The sequence below is a fragment of the Phaenicophaeus curvirostris genome, chromosome Z (assembly GCF_032191515.1).
Source record: "Phaenicophaeus curvirostris isolate KB17595 chromosome Z, BPBGC_Pcur_1.0, whole genome shotgun sequence".
NCBI classification, from domain to species: domain Eukaryota; kingdom Metazoa; phylum Chordata; class Aves; order Cuculiformes; family Cuculidae; genus Phaenicophaeus; species Phaenicophaeus curvirostris.
In genome coordinates, this window is record NC_091431.1 from 48349125 (window position 1) to 48368437 (window position 19313).

General features: G+C 44.8%; 1 protein-coding gene across 2 annotated transcripts in view; it reads right to left on the bottom strand.

Annotated features, from left to right (window-relative positions):
• Nucleotides 1–16588: 16588 nt before the first annotated feature.
• Nucleotides 16589–19313, bottom strand: part of DOCK8 (dedicator of cytokinesis 8) — a 95279-nt gene continuing 92554 nt past the window's right edge. For both annotated transcript variants that reach the window (XM_069881108.1, XM_069881109.1), the window contains one exon: nt 16589–19188. In XM_069881108.1, the coding sequence (XP_069737209.1) occupies nt 19125–19188 (64 nt within the window). In that variant the 3' untranslated portion in view covers nt 16589–19124. The remainder of the gene's footprint in view (nt 19189–19313) is intronic.

Here is a 19313-nt window from a genome sequence, read left to right on the forward strand (position 1 = left end):
ATGACATCCCACCTGGAGTACTGGGTCCAGCTCTGGAAACCCCCACATAAGAAGGATATGGAATTGTTGGAACAGGTCCGGAGGAAGGCCACGAAGATGATCAGAGAGTTGCAGCACTTCTGCTATGAGGACAGGCTGAGAGAGTTGGGGTTGTTCAGCCTGGAGAAGAGAAGGCTCTGAGGAGACCTTCCAGTGACCTTCCAGTACCTGAAAGGGCTACAAGAAAGCTGGGGAGGGACTTTTGACAAGGACATGTAGTGACAGGATAAGGGGGAATGGCTTTAAATTGGAAGGAGGAAGATTTAGATTACGAAGAAATTCTTCACAATGAGAGCGGTGAGGCACTGGCACAGGTTTCCCAGGGAAGCTGTGGCTGCCCCATCCCTGGAAGTGTTCAAGGCCAGGTAGGATGGTGCCTTGGGCAGCCTGGTCCGGTGGGAGGTGACCCGGCAGGGGGTTGGAACTGGATGATCTTTAAGGTCCCTTCCAATGCCAATGATTCTACAATTCTATGAAAATAATAAAAGACACATAAAAGATAAATCAGTGTTTTTTTTCTCCAGGGACTTAGAGCTTAAAAGTCAATGTCCACTAATTACAGGCCCATAAAAAACATAAGGTAAGGGGCAGGTTAGTCCTCATCAGTCTTAGGTGTACAGATACTGCCTGCATGCTTCTCAGAGCCTTTGGTACAAAGCTCCTCAGCACAAAGCAGCCTTACAAGGGCTGCCACCTCATAAAATAACCAACATTTTGACTCTTTTCACCTCCTCAGAAAACACAGTACAAGCACAATCGACCCCTGCCAGGGCACTACTGCTTCATGTAACTGCACTGATCATCCTTTGGGCGGAGAAAATGCTAAACCAGCAGGAAAACCCGAGGTCCTTGGGACAAGGCGTAGATAAGTTTGCGCAGCGAAGAGCTCAACAGTAATGGGGGCACTTCAACTCCGCAAAAGCAGCAGCAGTGAAACCCTTTTTGTATTTCCTCAACGTCCACTACCAACAGCTCAGGGCACAGACAGCTCAGAAAGGCAACCTCTACTTCAAAGCACTGGCACACGATTTAAGGTTTAAAACATCACCAAGCCACGGCAGACAAAGGATCCAGTCTGGGAGGTGTGGTGCTATGAACACTTTCCTGAGACACTCAAAGTGTGTTCCCACAGCCCTTTTGGATATCGGCCTCCCCTAAAGAAGTAAAAGATGCCTATAGCTTATGGCATGCACAGCTGCAGATAAAATGGAGAAACACCCCACATTTTGCACAGAAGAGACTCTTGTCTCACTGCTAATGCTTCTCCTCGGCTCTGCACACCATGCAGTGACCCTTTAGTGCTTCAAGACATGGTACAGACACCTCCCTCTGTGTGAGGAATGGCGTAGAACCACCCCTGAGCCCAGAAGCAGGCTGGGACACCCTCACTGCTGCCCATCACCCTCCCACCATCACTTTCACCAGACAATTTTCTAAAAGACATCTCATTTTAGGGAAACACGGTTACAATTTGCAAGCCATCATTAGGGCAGATACACCCAGGTCTAGTTTGGTTCCTATGTGCAACAGGGAGCCTGTACACCAAACAAGTACATGAACAGCAGTTTCGCTTATAAGAAGTCCAGGCTTACTTTGACAGATTTGCTTACCCACAATTAAATCCCAAATGCTCTTGGGCTCCTCTGTCTTCAGTCTACTCACATCCCTCCAGAATTAAAGGGACATTCAAAACACACATTCATGACTCATGTTTAATTGTCAGCTGTCCTTCCCCGGTATAGCTCTAATTAGAAATCAGAAACACATATTTTGAGCACAGAAAGAGATAAAAAGTTGGCATTAACAGGCAAGGGAAGCCTGTGGGAACATTTTAAGTCTAACAGTATGCCTTCTTCTAAGCTGTGCTTTAGCCAAATTGGTCATTGGGCATAATACAGGGGCGAAAGAGCCTAGGGCCTGTGACAGCCCAGAAGTGACATCAGATGCTCCTGCCATTCATGCTGAATTACAAGACTTCTCATTACCAGCAAAGCTCAGGAATCATTTTCAGTATTCATGATAGCACCTTAAAAGTAACTTACTGTTTTCCTCATCAGAGCCAAGTACATCTTTAATGATGAAAAAGTGGCTATCGCAATACACATCTTTCTGCTATTTTGCAGAGTTTGCCAGGGAAGCTTTGGCAAAGTAAAAATATTTATATGGCCTAAACTAGCATTGAGATTTTACTACAAGTCTCAACACTGCTGTCATGACTGCAGACAGTCTCCCCAAAGTAAAACACATGAGCAGCATTCAGAGTTAGGGAACAAGCTAGATGTTAGAATATAACTCACAGTACCACACTATTACGAGTAATCTGCATACAATACACAAACTGAAAAAAATAATCAATTATGCTCATTGTTAATTCTTGATGTGTATTATTACTTCCCTCCAGGTCCTAGCCTTTTGAGCACGTGGAACAACCACATAATTTGCCTGTTCTTTCCCCTCAATATCAGCATCTGTAATGGGAACAAGAGAACTGTGGAGTGTCAAGTCTAAGTGGTTACCCCCAATTTCTCTGTGAGATGCCTAAATGCCTTTTCACAGCACTATCAATTATTCAACCATGCAAACAGATACTATTAAGACACTTAAAATATGTCATTTCCCATTGGAACCAAGCACATTTCATGATTGATCATAAAGCTGGATCTCCAGTCAAGTCAAACTTATTTCAGTGCTTACATAAGGATTTATAAAAAGATACTGCAACTTTTACATATTTTTATACAGCTCCAACAAAAAACTTTTCAAGCAAATCCTGTAAAACATTTACAGCTGCCATTTCAAGCCATCTATAAATTACATTTACTGCATCTTTTAGCAGTTACGTGGAATAACAACTTTGCACAAGCTGTACATTGGTGCTGCAGTTCCACAGGAACATATCATCATATGACATAGTAACCTCTTTATTAACTTAACACTTGTCATCTTGCCACAATACAAAAAGTTAGATAAAATTAATACCCATATACAACAAGCTTTCAAGCAACTTGACAAGTTCTGTGTGTCTTCTCTTTCTAAAGTGCACAGGCAAATCCGGATGGATCGGGCAGTGATGCCTGAAACTTCCACTATGGCCCATTAGTCAATTCCATTAGCTAAATGACTAGGAAAAAACTCTCCTTCTCCGTGACCTACCATTACAGTAGGTGCTGACACTATGAGAAAATTTGCAACTGTCCTCAGTTAATAACTAATGCTTTAGTAACTAAAAGCACGATCAGCTGCCCATTTCTGACAGTTCTTCGCAGTCGCTCTGCATCATTTGCAAAAGAGACTCTTCATTTAGAAGTCTTCATTTCACTTTCAGCATCTATTATTTAGACATATAGGGCACTGCAGAAACTGAGACCACAAGCAGTACTAGAGGCTTACAAACCCAAGAAAACTTCCAGAGAGAGAAAAGGTAAACAGATACGGAGAGGGAGTAAATGAACAGACTCATTTCATACAAAAATCATTCATGGTATGAGAAATGCATGCATTCCCAGTTGTCCCAGGGATGCGGAATTTTTTAGAGACCCACTAAACCACCACCTAAAATCAATCCACATTCATTTTTCAATCTAAGGACCCAGTTTTACTCTCAGTTCTCCAGTGCAATTTTAATGTAAGCCTAATCTCAAAAGAAAGCAGGTTTGTACAAATTTAAAAACTATGACACTGGAGACTCCATAGAGGCTGGACTGCTACAGAAGTTGTCACCCAATTACCCAGAGCGATCATCAGTAATTTATTTAATGGCAGGATCATGTTTGCCACTAGAGAACCATCCAGCTCAGCTGATGAATTTCCATCTATTTAGCGTTCTGGCAATAAAAAGGGAAAAACCTCTCTGTGGCATCAGACAAACAAAACAAGAGTTCAGTGTAACAACACGTTCCACCAAGCACACAGTCAGCAAAGTCAGAAATTTTGAGGTTCACAAGAGCCTGAATCCACCTGCTCTTCTGCCCAAGATGCTCTCTGGCAGCTGGAGTTAAACTATTGCTGGGGTGGCTGTGGACTCCAGCACGTGTATGACCTGTTTCCCTACACCCAGCACTGCATGGGATGCTCAGGTAAAATCATTTGAAGAAGGACCCGAGCCTCCATGCCACGGGACAATCTGTCTTCTGCCTAGGAGGCAGTTCTGGGGTAAGATCTCATTTTACCTAAACAGTAATGTGGGGCAGGTGTCCCTAGCCCGAAGAGAGGCAGGATTTCAAAGATGCTGCTTGCTGTGGAGACAGAAGGGCAGCTGGCACCCACTCCCTTTGGAAATCTGACTCCAGAGCTGAAGATCCAAGGGACTGAAAAACCACTGCAACAAAAAAGTCAGGACATTCTTTGTACATCTCAGACAATTTTATAGATTATTTCAGCTCTTCTAAAACTCACATTACCTAACAGCCTCCTCTCCACTAGCTCGTATTTTCCTTTCTTCACAACACGCACCCATACGCAACTTGCCAGAAGGGTTGAAATAAAAGAACAAGATACATTCAATGTTTTTAACCAGCAAATCGTCATGGTCACCTCTCTTGGCTAGCCAGGATGTAAGGTTGTCAGCTAAGCTGCAGAACTGCCAGATGGGCTCTGTTGTTGATTAAATGATTGAGAGCTTTGATTTAACAAAAAGCACGCTATGCCTGACCTTAACGCCAGTACAAGTGAGACTTAGCTTGGTCTAATGTGAAAACCAGGGCCAAGAAAGTCAGAAGAAAGCCACTGTCGTTACTGAGGCTTGTCATTTCGCCCGAAGCAGTTTTTATACACAGCAGCGTATCAAACTATAAGGCCAGTCGAGGCTCTTTGTTTCAGAAAGAATAACGCGGTTTTCAAACACTTCAGGATGTCTTTAAGAGCTTTTTGAGATCCGCGAAAAGCAGCCAGAGTTACGGCACGCTCGTAAGTGGAGCATCAAAGCCCCAGGTCTCCCCTCTACTCTCTCTTTCAAGCGCCAGCTCAGTTAGCGACACCCCAGAGAGCCCATTTAAACAAAACGCCGACGAGCACCGCTCCCGCTCTGGATGCGACCCGCTCCTCGCACGCGGGTACCCGGTCTCCCTCTCTCCCTCACAGGCGCTCCCCATCCAGTCCGGCCGCCTTTCCACCCCCAGAAGAGCGAGGAGGAGGCAGCCAGCGCTCACGCTCGGGGGGAAGCGCCGAAACCCGCGGCGGGCAAACCGGGGAGCTGCCGGGACCGAGGGGCAGGGACGGGATGCGGCGACGCGCGGAACGCGCCCGTCCGTGCCCCCGCGAGGGAGAACCACACGTTTCTACTCAAACCGGGGAGCGATACCAACAAGTCTCCGGGACAGCCGCGCTCCCCGGCGAGAGAGGGGCGGCAGTAGCGCCGGCGGCCCCCAAGAACCTTTCCCCGTCCCCATCCCCCGCTCACCTCCGAGCTCCCCGGCGGGGCCCCAGCGCGGCCGCCGGCGGGGCAGTGGGGGTAACGGAGCGGCTGTAAAGGAGCCCCGGTGGTCGTGATGTGGCGCTGCGGACCCCCGCAGGACTGCAGCCCGCACCCCGAGGAGCCGCCAGCGCGTCCCACAGTCGCTTTGTACCCGCCGGCCGCTTGCACTGCGGCTGCGCGCTGCCCAAAACCTGCACGGCGCGGGTCCAGCCTCCGGCCGGCATCCCCGTCCCTCCCGAACCCCCACGCCCGGCATCCCGGACCCCCCGAACCCCCACCCCCGGGAGCGCCGTCCCTCCACCTTCCCCGCAGCGCACAACCTCCCGGCAGCACAGCCTCTGCACCCCCGGTAACGCTGATCCCGCTCCAGCCCCAGCTGTGCAATTTTCCACAAGAAAACGCGATGCAAATCCTCCACCTCCCCCCCGGCCCGAGAGCAAACCCTCTAGCTCCCGTCCAGAGAAATGCTGTGCCCCCGAGGCCGCCGTCCTTCCAGCGGTGCAGAACCTACCGCAGCCCCAGCAGTGCCACCCGCAGCCTCCCCCCGCACCTCAGCGCGCCCCGCGGGGCAGACGGCGGGTGGCTTGGGGCCGGGGTTCGGTGGGGTGGGACCCGCGGGATTTCTGCCCCGCGCAGCCCCGCAAATGCGCTGGAAGGTGCGGCAGTGGCTGCTGGAGACAGGAGGGGTTGTTTTGCCTCCGTTTAGCAGCCTGTGTCCCCGGGTCCCTGGGATGCAGGAGGTCCCTGCAAGGAGAGACTGGCTGCCGTCGGGGCTGCAGCTGAAAACACGGCGTACCTGAGCAAACCTGCCCGGGGCTGACCTAGAGGAAATCTTCCCTGTGCGAGGGCTGGAGGGACTGATTGGAAGCCCGCCGAAGGAGCGTTGGCCTCGGCAGGGTTTGGGTCAGACCCAATACCTGGTGGAGGGTAGTGCTGCCCAGTACAAATTGATGGGAATTCCTGCTGGTGGCTGTCACGTGAAATGCCTTCTTTTCGGTTTCAAAGCCTCGGCAGAATGTGCTTACACACTGCTAACCATTCTGCTGCACGGGGCTGGACAGGGTCCTCAGCCAGGACTTTAAAAGGAGAGCGAGATGTACATCAGCTTCTTCTGCATTGCTCTGTGCATCTCTGCATAGAAGCAGTGTTTTGAAATGCTTGCCTTGGTCTTTACTGGCCAGAATAGGCTGTCTCTAAAGCCTTTTTAGCTGTGAAAGGATAGCAGTCCCTGTTTTGTGAGCCCTGAGGTTTTTGCTTAGCAGTCTCACTATTGGGTGTGGATTGATGCATGGTTTCCTTCACTTCTCCCGCTCTTATCTCAGGTGCTGTCCTCATCGCCCTCGGGCTCACAGATCCCCAAGACCAAATGCTTAAGAGGCTTTGTGGTAATGCCAGGAAAGATTCAGAGCTTGGAGTCAGTTGGTCCCTCCCAAACAACACAGTGAGGTGAGCAAGTAAATCCACATGCTAGAATCAAGAGAAGTGCAGGAAACTGAGCAAAGCTGGGAGTGTGACAACACTTAGTCCTCTTTGCCAGACCTGGTTGTGGGACTTTGCCACGTGATTATTGGGAGTTACTTCACAGCAAAAAAAAAGGTCACAAGTGCTGCACTTCTTTTCTTGCTTATTCAGGCTTTCCCTATAGAGAAATGTCTACACCTCCTGACTCTTCCTTCTCATTTTCTCTGTTCTCTATCATTCTTCTGCTTTTCTTCTGTCTGTCTATGGGGAATTCTCCTGAAAGTCTGCATATTTCCAGACTTTTTATTGTAAACATCATACCTAAAGCTCAGGTTGAAGCAGAGATTCTCTCAATGAATATTGATTCCAGAATGCAGTAAGAATGTTATTAAGGAAATTTGAAAATCTGTCTATTTCCCAGTGGACCCAACTTAAGTAATGGCAGCCAACAAATATGAGGATTTTCTTGTTCTATTAAAAGCTAACATGCTTTGTGATATTTCTGTCTAAATAATTTCCAATATTTCTTCTGTAATCTCTGATGCCATTAAAACATTTTAGATATTAAATTACATCAAGTGTTTCTGTAAGGAAAGCTGCTATGATGTTGGTACAAACCATCTCTCAAACCACTAAGCTTTTATTTTTTTTTAAAAAAAAGCTTTTTTTTTTTTTTTAGTTCAAAAGCACATATTTTTAGAAACAGTCATGGTCTATGTCTGTGACCAAACGCTGCAGCTCTTTGAGACCCTAATAAACATTAAACCTGACTGTTCTAACTTTCCTTCCAGAGGCTATTTTTTTATGGCTGAAGTACCAAACCTAGGAAAAAAAGTAGGGTTTCATGAAAGAAATAGTTGAGGCAACAGTGAGCACCACTTACCTTTATTTATATTAACAACCAAAAAGAAAGTATACTCAAGCCAGCAAACAACTCCTTAGCATCAGCTTATTCATCTGAATAGCTGGGTCAGGACCATGTTGTACCAGAAACTGTACAAACACAGAATTGAAAGCACTCCAGACTACGGCAATGAACAGAGCAAGCAGATAGCGCTCTTTCCAGTTCTCTCACTTAATCCTTTCTTTCAGGACTTGCCAACTCTCAACAGTTTAAACAAGTGAAATTAAATAAAGAAGTCAATTGTTGCATTACCTGTGTAAGAGTGACAGGAAAGGACTTACAGCCTGGTCATGCAATAGACGGGACATTTTTCTTTGATGGTGAAATTAAAATTACTAGGTTGTTGTTCACCCTTCAACTCCTTGGGACTTGCCTGGCACTGAAAAGAATTTGGAAAGGACACTAGCTGTGACCCTGGGCATCTGCCAGATGTGGCAGAGAGGCAATATGAGGGAGCAGAAAGTGAGGAGGGCCAGTGAGCACCTGCTGCACTGCTCTGTCTGCTCTGGCCTCCCAGGCACAGGGACACAGGGGAGTTTGGGAGAGGAGACATAGACCTCTCAGAAACTCCCTATAAAGCCTCAAAGGGTGAAACTGTCTTCAGCCTCAACTAACCTCGGCAAAGCCTCAAGGAAAGAGGGGGACAAGGCTGTCAGCGTGTTCCTCCCCCTCTGCAAATGTACATGGTGATGGATGGGGTGCTGCTTCCAGGATGGACATGCCCTGGCTGTGTCAACTTCAGAGGCAACTGTTCACCCAGGGCTGTGGAAGTGAGTGAGTTTGCCTTGCTTAGACTCAACACTAGTGAGAGGGACAGAGCAGGGAATAGGTGCTTTTGCAGGGCTTTTCCAGTTCCCTGTGCTGTTTTGCATTTGGGACCTGCTCTGGCAGGTAGGAAGACTGGACACATTTAGTGAAAAATAAACCAAAAACGAATCACCCCGCAAAAAACCCAAACCCATCTATTTCCTTCAAAAAGTCACATACTCCATGTCTGTGAGTAAGTCAGTATGCAGTCAAAAGTGTCCAGAAGTAAGTAAAGGCAGTATTTGAAGAGGGAGAGTACGTTGTATTTTTCCATGATCTGGTCCAGATAAGTATTTTGTTTGCTTTGGCTGAGTTTTCTGTGAGATTTTAGGCTGCACACAGTACAGATAAAGCCCATGCACACATAGAATGTGTGTTGAAAACAAGAAGGACTTAAGAGAATTTGTACCTTCCAATGTCATTTTTACTGCATTGAGCAGGGTGTCAGGGAGAATGAGTTCCCATGGACTTCTAGACTCTGTCCCTCTGGGTTTTAACACTCGCCATGCCTGAAACCTGTTTTGTGTTGCATATCCTGCACAGCTTGCTCGGGAGGTGTGGAGCGGCTAGAGCATGAGGGTCACATCAGCAGCCTCAGAAGCTGAAAGTGCGCTGGAGTGCAGACAGTCTGGTGACTTAACGTAGAGACAGGCTGCACCACCCCTATTCCCAGCTGTTGCCAGTGCTCTGCAAGTGTGTAAAGGTGAGGGATCAGACATCCCCTCTGCTGCTGTATTTGGAAGCAATTGTTTGCTTAGCTACAGCTGTAAAGCAGTATAAGAAGCCGCATATATCTTAGATGAGTTCTCTTAGGTCTTCCTCTAACTGGGATAGGCGTCTGTGGCTCCACAGGAAGAAGCTCCCCAGCAGAACAGTGGATGGAAAAGGCTGAGGCTAGCTCACTTTTTGCATAATTCCCCTTCCTTCCTGCCTTCTCCCCAGCATTCCCAAAATCTGAGATGCTACCTCTCCCACAAGGCTCACAGGACCATGGGGTACTGGGAGCAGCCCTGCCATATAAACAAAATAACACTATTAAAATTTTATAAGCAGAGTAATTCCGGTTTTGCCAAAACAAAATAAAAAGTTGAAACATTCTTTCCATAGGAAATGGTGGTGCTTTCCTGTGCCTTATTTTGCCCATTTGACATTTTTCTTTGATGGTGAAATATCACTTACCTGAAAAAAAAACCAAACCCATCCTTTTACCCAGAAGCAGCTTTGGCTTGTAGGAAGTAGCATTCGCAGCACCTGCCTAAGCCTGACCAGAGCACTATGATACCACACATCCTCTCGCCCTGCCAATTCTTCCCTGTCTTTGTTGGTTCTCACACAGAGACCGTCTGGGAAGAGCAGGACTGCATTGCTAGTAGTATCTTCCTTCAGGGGCCTGGGTGCACTTCTGTAGTGTGAAGGGCACTTTGAAGTGCTGATCACCACAAAGCAGCTGCAGTTTCGAAAGCTGAGTAGTAACCTAAGGAATTATGTAAAACCCAGTTTTAAAAGCACAGGACCTTTTCTGCCCTGAATATCCTGCAAACCACTGTGAAAAGCGAGGTTAACACACTGCACTGGGGTGAATGATCCAACACAGTAGGCATGGCAGCTGAGGGTCAGATTAATCCTTTCCACCAGCAAGTCTTTAAAAGCCTTTCTTTTACCTTCTGTGTTTTTACTGCTCTGAGTTGCTTCTAGGAAAGCGATGTTTTTGGTGGATGTACACACTGTCACTCTTTTCTCAGTGCAGCACAACACTAGCAAATCACACTGCATAGCTTATTTTGGAGCACTGTCTGCAAAGGAATGATGTTAGACAAACACAAAAGAAGGCAAAGTATTTTTTCTGCATTGGTTCAGGGCTCATATCAATGACAGCCTGGAAATACTACCACGTGCTTTCCTGTCAGTCGAAAGAAAAATGAAATGATGTGGAGTATCGCGGAGTTTCCATCATCTGAGTTTTCAGTGCTACAGGTTACATGTTGCTCTTTGCCACACATCGTCTTGGATTTCAGCATTAGGCTGATGGATATTTGAGGCACAACAGTGTTCTTAATTTGTGCATGAATACACAGGAATGTAACTCCAGAAATAATTTACTAGATGAAATGTAGCTCTTTTGCCTTTCCCCTTATCCTTAAAGGAGCAATGTCAAAATACTATACTCCCCAAAGTTTGACCAGATCTAGTAAGACAGAGGAAAAGTAGCCTTAAGTTTGCCTTCTAGATTTTATCACTGAAATACTTCAAAGAATGCTTGATTCTCCCAGAGCTCCCAGACCTTTATTTTACCTCTGAGCTGGGTGAAGAGGCCACTGCGGTTTAATTTGAATCAACAGTGTTACGGAGTTGTCTTACGAACCAGTCTCTGCAAAAAGCTCACTTGGACTTGACATCTGTCATGAGTTTTCAGAGAGATTAATGTAATATTTTCCTTAATGGGCATGTGCACACAGCAACTGGGGTCTAGAACTGCACTGGGGGAATTATGCTAAAACCTAAAATTATTACTGAAGGTCTATTTGGACACCTGTGCTGGAGGAGGTGAGCGGGTCCACATGCCAGCTGATGAGCAGGAGAGCTGGCTTAGGTGAGTTCACTGGATACCTGCCTCACATACTGGGGCAGGCAGAAAACATTTCACAGAACCTTGATAGCAAACTTGAGACCCATAGTAAAAGAGAAACCCAACAACTATAGGAAGAAAGAAGAAGGTAAAAAGCTTTGGTGATTTCTTGCTGGAGCAAGGAATTTTTTAAATGAACTCTGGAAGTTAGAGTCTGTTGGCGTGACCTTAAATTTGTGCGTGTTAACCCAAGGGGATGGTAGAATCAGGAAACTGATGACTCCAGTATTTGTTTCCCTGATGAATGGCTCCTTGGAGAAATTCCTCCCTCATCACGGATTTTGGGTCTACAGTAGGACTAGAGGGACACTTCAAGGCACCTGTGCTTTTTACATGAGACATTTGGAGTTTTCTGTCTGCTTTTGTGCTCTGTGAATACTCAAAATGTGCTGTGCTAGAATTGAGGCTAGCAAGGGCCACTCTGGTGCATGGACAGATTTATTTACTTTGTGTAAATGATGATTTGATTTCATTAAATTAATTAGACAATTGTCAATTGTTGTTTCTCAACCTCCATTCTAGTTTCAAATTCACAAGGGAACTTTAACTTAGAGGCATGGTATCTTTTTTAAAAAAAGTATGATTAGGATATGGAGTTTTTCACTGCATGTGAAAAAACTTTATGTACTTGGGCATTTTGTTGAGAAGGGTGGTCAGCTATCTTCTCCCGTTTCTCTCACATGCTGAATGAATTATTAAGGGCCCCTGAGATGATTATTTAGTGCCAATTCTGAACACTAAAGGTCTTGCCTTGCCCAGTGATCAAGCTGGTTCTTCTCTCCTGTTTTGGAGACATCAGTAAAGCTGCTTTGATAGAGACTGGGGAAAATTCTTGAAACGCATGCCTCATGCCTCAATGCATACCTACTGGGGGTAGGTGTGGATGCCCTCTCATAACACAGAGACTCTTCATTCTGAAGCATCTGGTACTGGCTGCTGCATGGCTAAGAAACTGGACAAGCTGAACTGCATGCCCAGTCTAATAACACTGTATTTATGTTTCAAAAAACTCATGACTACCAGTGGAAGTCTTCAGCCTTCAAATGTACCTCCTGACAACACAACCTGGCACACACAGTAAGTGTGGATTCCTTCATAAACTAAATTGACATATCTCTTTGTTTTTGCTAGCCAGAGACTTCATCTGGGATCTGGCAGTTGCTGTATAGACACAGGTATCCTTTCACTGTTTCAGACCATTCTGAAACATGGGAAGGTCCCTGTTTTCAATGCAAGGTATGCAGTTCACCTCTACATGCAGTCCATTTTGGTGATTTTACTGAGGTAGAACACTGCTGAGGTGTTAATCCCTGAAGGATTTCTTGAGTTTGGGCAGTTTTACGCCCTCCTTTCAGTAGTGGTGTTGAGCAGTGCCTTTGGTGGCACGTGCTTGTGTGTCCCAGCTTCTGACTAGTCCCTGCAGTGCTCTCTTACAGCTGTGAGCCACACTGACACCTTTGAGGCCGCTCTTTCCTACACTGAACTGTCCTAATCTACTCAGCCCATGTGTAGGTTCACAGTGATTTGGTACAGGGATCTTGGAGCAGGGGGTGAGTTACAGCTGCTTGGCAGAGAGAAGAGGTGGAAACTGTTTAAAAGTAAACTGCCAAAGTTAAATAGAAGATTAAACAAGCTCTGATTTTGCAGCCATGAATACCCAGTGTTAAATGCTTTTCCTTACCAAGGGGTGGGAATGATCCAAGAAGATTGCCCCCATCAGCAAAACACTGTGAGTGCCAGCGTGGCAACTGGTTTTGAAGGGTCAGTGCCCTTGTGATGATACCTATGTTGTAAGCAGGCTCCCAGTAACTGCAAAGCCACTGTTGTGTACATATGGATGTATCAAAGAATGACTCATGTTGGAAGAGACCCACAAGGATCATCAAGTTCAACTCCTATCACTGCATAGGACAATCTGCAAATTTACACCTTTACGTCTGAGGGTGTTGTCCAAATGCTTCTTGAACATTGGTAGGCTTGGCACCACAACTACCTCCCTGGGAAGCCTGATCCACTGCTCTATCACCCTCTGGGTGAAGAACACATTTCAGGTGTGGTTCATTGTGCTCATCTCCTTGTGGAGTGGTCTGAATCTCACAAAGATGCAGCTCCTCAGATTTTTGCATGCCTTCCCATTGCTTGCCGCTGACTAGCCTTCTATCGTCCCTTTCCCTCTTTAAAGGCTGTTTAAAGCCCTACCAATCAGCACTGATAGCTCTTGAGAAAAAAACTTTTTCCCATCCTGTGAGAGGTGCATGCCATCAGATGCTAGCAGACCTGGTGATGAACAGACCGCCCCATGGTCAAAAACCCCAAAGTTCTGCCTGTTACACCAGTCTCTGAGCCATGTGTTGACCAGATGGGTCTGCCTGCCCCGTACTAGATTCTTCCCTGCTGCTGAAATAATTGAGGAAAATACCAGCTGACCCTTTAAACAACTGTCCCAGGGCTTGGAAATCCCTTTTGATTGCTTGAGAATTTCCCCTTGTTATCTCTTCACTGCCTACGTGAAAAAACACTGGTAGGTAATAGAATGAGGGCATTACTGGACTAGGGAGTGTTCTGGCTACGTATCTTACCCTGGCCCCAAGGAGGCAGCAGACTTCCCTGTGGGTTGGGTCCAGTAGTCATATCAGACATTCTGTTCCCCTCAGAAGGGAGTAATCTATGACAACTACCTTTCTTTTTCCTTTTACATGACTGGTGGTGATGCAGAGGGTTGAGTGCCTAGGTGACCCCTCCACCCCTGAAGGACCTACACCCACACCACCAGCACCATCAGCTGTATGCCCATCTAAATCCAGGGCTTCATACTTGTTGTGACACCTGGGAAGGTGAGGCAGGCTGAGAATCGATTTGCCTGCCACTCCGAGCAGTAACTTTTTTCCATCTGACCCTGCCTCCAGAGCCTCCTCCATCTGCCTAATGGTGGGAGGAGGGTGGGGAGTCCTTTGTCTTCTGTACCATGGTTGGTTGGTGCATCTCTCTCCAGGACTGCAGCATATGATTCCACCTGTCAATCTCCTTCTCTGACTCTCTGATACTCCTCAGCCTGGACACGTCCTCCTGAAGCTCTGTCACCAGGCTGAGCAGTTCCTTCACTTGAGCACACACAGAGGTTACCTTGCTGTCGCTATCTGATACTGTTCCCAAACTTGCACACACTCTGCAGCCTAGGACCCAGACGGCTGCATGTTCCCTAGAGAGTTCTGTGCAGGTGGCTGCATCCATCCTTGCAGCTGGAGATGGGCTGTGAGGGACACTGAGGGCACTGTCTTTTGCCAGGTGGATACCACAGCTCCTGCTGTTCTCAGCTCCCTGGGACAGAGCCCTGCCTGCTCGCCCTGTCAGCATGAACTGACACACAAACTGTAGCCTCCATCAGTTAGTTAGAGAGAAGATTACCAGTTAACAAATACTAGTGGAAGTAAAACTGGTGGAAGTAATAGTCTACCCTCTGTTTCCTCAACGTATGCCTGTCTGTGACTGTGTTTCCAAGCTGTATAGTTTCTGTCCACAGCTTCCCTTTTGTACATAGGCTGTGTAACCAGTGGTCACTTTCAGCATCCATTACTGCTGGAGTCTTGTGGAGCCTTCCTGCTGCTCCCAGCCTGCTTGGATCCCTTGTTGAAACTAACTATTCTGATGCCCAGTCTGCCTCCTTCAAAGAAGGTATGGGTAAGCATAGTATGCCTTATTTTTGTTGCTTTCATAGTTCTTCAGTTTTTGAAGGAAAGTAGAAAAAGCCAGGCAGTCTGCATTAAGAAACAAAAAAGTCAACTAGAATTTTCCTTATTATTACTACTAATACAAGCAGTAGTAGTAGCAGCGGCATTAGTATTAGCATTATAACTTTTGCGATTACTTTTTACCTGGCAGCTTCCACTAAAACACAGGAGTCTTTGGTTTGTTGCTGAGTGACCCACATGGTCAAGAAAGTGAGATGCATTCAGCACTTTAATCTGCTCTTAATTCCATTTCCATGGCACTATTCCCTTTGTTCCCCACAGTGTGTGAAGTTTTTAATAATCTGCCCTCTGATTGCTTATTTATTTTTTATGGATGGGTTTCTTTCACTCAGCTGCAGCCTTTATTCTAGGCAGCATCAGGCCTTGAGGGCAACTGAGTTCCTCTACAACCTGAGCAGAGTAATCCTTTCTACACAGTTTTAAAGGAGTGTTTTTATTCTTTTCAATTTGCCAGAGATTACAAGAGTTTTGTTCTTCCTCAATGAATGATTGAAGACTGTTACATAGAGCAACCTGTTTGAAATCCTTTAGAGCCTGCTGATTTAATACCATTCTCTCAAAGTTAAAAGCTGGCAGCACGAATTTACAGCGGCATCCTTCCAGGCTGCTGAGAAATCCTCAACCTCAGAGGCAAGCAACGTCAACTTCATTGCTGTAAAGCTATTCTTGCTGCTTTTCCCTTCCCCTTCCACCTCCCTTTCTCCCCACTGGGAAAAAAGCTAACCCAAGTGTGTAGGTTTGAGTCCAAGACTTTTGGCCTCAATTCAAGAAGGAACACACTCCTTTGGAAACACTTTCAACCTTTCTTTGATACCTGAGACAGGACTGTTAATTTCTCTTAAAGTTGACCGGCAAACAAAAGAAAGGATTTGCTTTTGTGTCTACTTCCTTTCTTCACTGTTATTTAAAGTTCAGAAAGACTTGTTTGCTTGAGGTTTTAAGACAGCTTTCTGGCGCTTTCAAGTTCTAGATGAATTGGCAATGCTAAACTTGCTTTTTAAGTATTTTTTCATAGATATCTCCTTGGGGACAGAAATTTGTGCAGACTTTCACATTTGAGAAGTCAGAAATGTGTGCATTGCCTTCATTTCTGTAATAAAAACAGACTTTTTCCCCAGGAACCCCTCTCCTTTTGGTGCACTGATTAGACCAGAGCTTTACCCAACCCAGGATGACTTATCAAGATTTTACTTAATCACTATGTTTAACTGATTTAAAACACAGTTAGCTGAGATACTCCCCAAACTACCCCACTCCAAAATTCATCACTAATGGCAACACCCTATGAACACCCTTCATATGTGTTCCTCTGTACCAGAAGGCAGCAGTACTCTAGTGTTCTGTGCTGGATATTGTAACACTTAGAGTTCTGAGTCCTAGCTGACTCTATCCCAGTCTCTTTGCTAAGCTTTAATTCCCTTTTCTGACATACTTGAGATGATAATGCTTCAGACAAAAAGGAAAAAAAAAAAAAGAAGTAATTAAATTGTTCGCTTTAATTTTTCTGAGTCTTCAGATTGGTGGGAAACCTAATCAGGAATCATTCAGCTTCCAGAGAGAGGTCATGAAACCCAGACCTGCCAGTGACAGCCTCAATATCTTAGCCCTGGACCTAACTAGTGTGGATACACGCAACTCTCCCTAGTCTTGAACCATGCAGATGGTGAAGGAAGAAAGGAGGGTGCTACTGTCACTGAGCTTCCCACTGCCATTTTTCATGGATTCCCAATGAAAAAGAGAAGTAAGGAAGCAAGTTGTTCCCCATTACCCTGCAACAGACACAATTCAGTCTGAAGACAGACGCTTCCTCCCTACTAAATGACACCTCTACAAAGAAAGGTTGTTCTTGCTGAAATTTTCTTTCCAGCTGGACTCTGTTGAGACCATAAGGTGCATCACAAAGGCATTTCTCAACATCCTCTGAAACACTTTATTGCAAAATGAATATCATAAGGTAGAAAATTTATATTTTACATCATTCAGCTCTTGAAAGAAATGTACACACCATGTTTCATTTGTAGAAGGGACAACAGGAGCTACAAACTTAAGGGCAAGACTGGCCAACTGGCTGAAGGGTGCTCAGCATGTAAAATGTGAGTGGAGTCCCTCAGTATTCATATTATCCAGAGTATTTTTCAGTTCAAGGACCACACAACGTGAAACACTTCATTACTTTTACCTAGGATACTGTACACCTGTAGGGTTTTTTTTTGTTTACCTAAGGTTTCTGTTATTTAGGCTGTAAAGGATAAGCATCTTGTAAACAAAGAGGTTGGATTATATGGTTGATAGATGATAGTATTCTGACCTTCCTCCCAAACATGCTGTTAAAAACAATAGATAAGGGGTTATGTTCTGATAGGCAGAGATTTCATAGCTTCAAAGCTTTGGGAAATTAATCATCTTTTCAACTTAGAACTGTTTCAAAGCAGCTTGAATACAGAGACATCTTTTGCTTTGAGCTTTTTATATCATCTACTTAGGTACTTTGCATGTATTCACTTAAAAAATTAGAGAACGCTTATTCTTGATTATTACTTTTAACAATACTATGAATGAGGAGAGAAACACTTTCTTACACTCAAAGTGCTGTGTAAGTATAGAGTTTATTTCACCTGTTTTCACACCTAATCTTTTTTGATCATCCCTGTGAATCTTCTACTTAGCACATTCAAAGTCTGAATCTGCCAGATGCCAATGAAGATCTGGGAAAATTCCTGTTATCAAATGGCAAGGCTGTAGTCAAAATGTTTCCTGTAAAAGCAGCAGCCTCAATCTCCTTTATACTTTTGGAGGAAAGAGGCTTTGCATATAGAAACACGTGGCATCAGCTCTGAGAAAGTTCAATGTAATTTTCTAAAATGAACTGCAAAGGAAAAACTATTTCACTGTTTGATCTAATTTTACCATTAAATTATGTATTTGGGTAAATGGGATCAGTTACTTTAATAACCATTAAACTATAATTTCCAAACCCTGAAAATGTGTAGGAAAGGATACTTTCATGGATCTATGTTTCAAAATACAAACATTACATGGTCAGCATGGTCACAGTATGAACTGTGGCTCTGCCACTGCCTCACTAAATGAGTTCCAAAGTCTTAATATCTCTCTTCCGCTCTCTCTCAACATCCCTATCTGCAAAACAATAATAGTATTACCTTACTTCAGAGAAATGCTGTGAAGATTATTTAGTAAAACGTTTGCTCAAGGTTCAGAAAATACCAAGCATTAGGTATTATAAATTATGTGCTGATTTGTCTTAAGCTGCAGTAAAGTCTGACTGAAGTGCTTTGTAGGAAATACTGTGTGCTTCTGTAGTTAATTTTGGATAAGGTTATCCACCTAAGAGCATAGCATCTTCTTACACTATTACTTATTAGCTCTGCTAAACACGACACTGATTATTAAGAAATCCAGCTGCATGTCAAGTAGTAGACCTTATACTTAGGAAAAAAATTCGTAAGATTTAGAAGAATGGTTTATTGCTAGTTTTTGCTTTCCAAGCTTTAGTTGAGAAAAATTGAGCAGAACTCTCCCTACAATTAAGGACCATGACAAAAACTAGTGACAGAAACTGACTGAGAAAATTACTCTTTCCTACAGCTCCCTCTCAGCAAACACTGAGCAGGAGACCGTGTCCTTCCTCATTAAGACACCATTTAAGGATGTGATTAACTTGCAGAATGTGCTCTAGTGCCAAAAGCACGTGGATAAATACTGTCTTGGAAAAGGACCACAAACAGACATTAATTCAACAGCGTCCCTTATACTTATTATTTGGATTCATGTGAATAGCTCAACTGAACCGCAGAGTTGTGTCTGTTAGCTAGTGGTGACTGATCTCTTGCCACTGACCACTCTAATGGTCCACCTCCAAGCATTTTGTGATTATTTACAATATATGCAAAAAGCACTCCCTTCCACCCCAAGTCCTCATGAGACGTGGTTGATAGGGAGTTATCCCCTAGTTTTCCTTCAGTGATGTTGTGTAAATGTTTTCTGAATAATGTCCAGAAAGCACAGATGCTGTCTTAAGAGAAATTTCAGATTTCTTAGATCTTCAATGTCTCGTCACTTCTGGCTTGCAGGATGGTGCTCCTCATTGGCCAAAGCAGCTAGTCCTTATGTGTTTTGTGAAGAAGTCTGAGCATCATATTTCCTAAAACTGTGGTTACGAAAAGATTCCCTGCAATGAAATGGAACCATAAATGAAGTTGGCAAATGAAAAAGAATCCAAGAAATACATGCTTTGTGAAAAGGAACGCCTGAAAAACCATCAGCTGAAACAAGTTACGTTTTCACAGGTCAGAA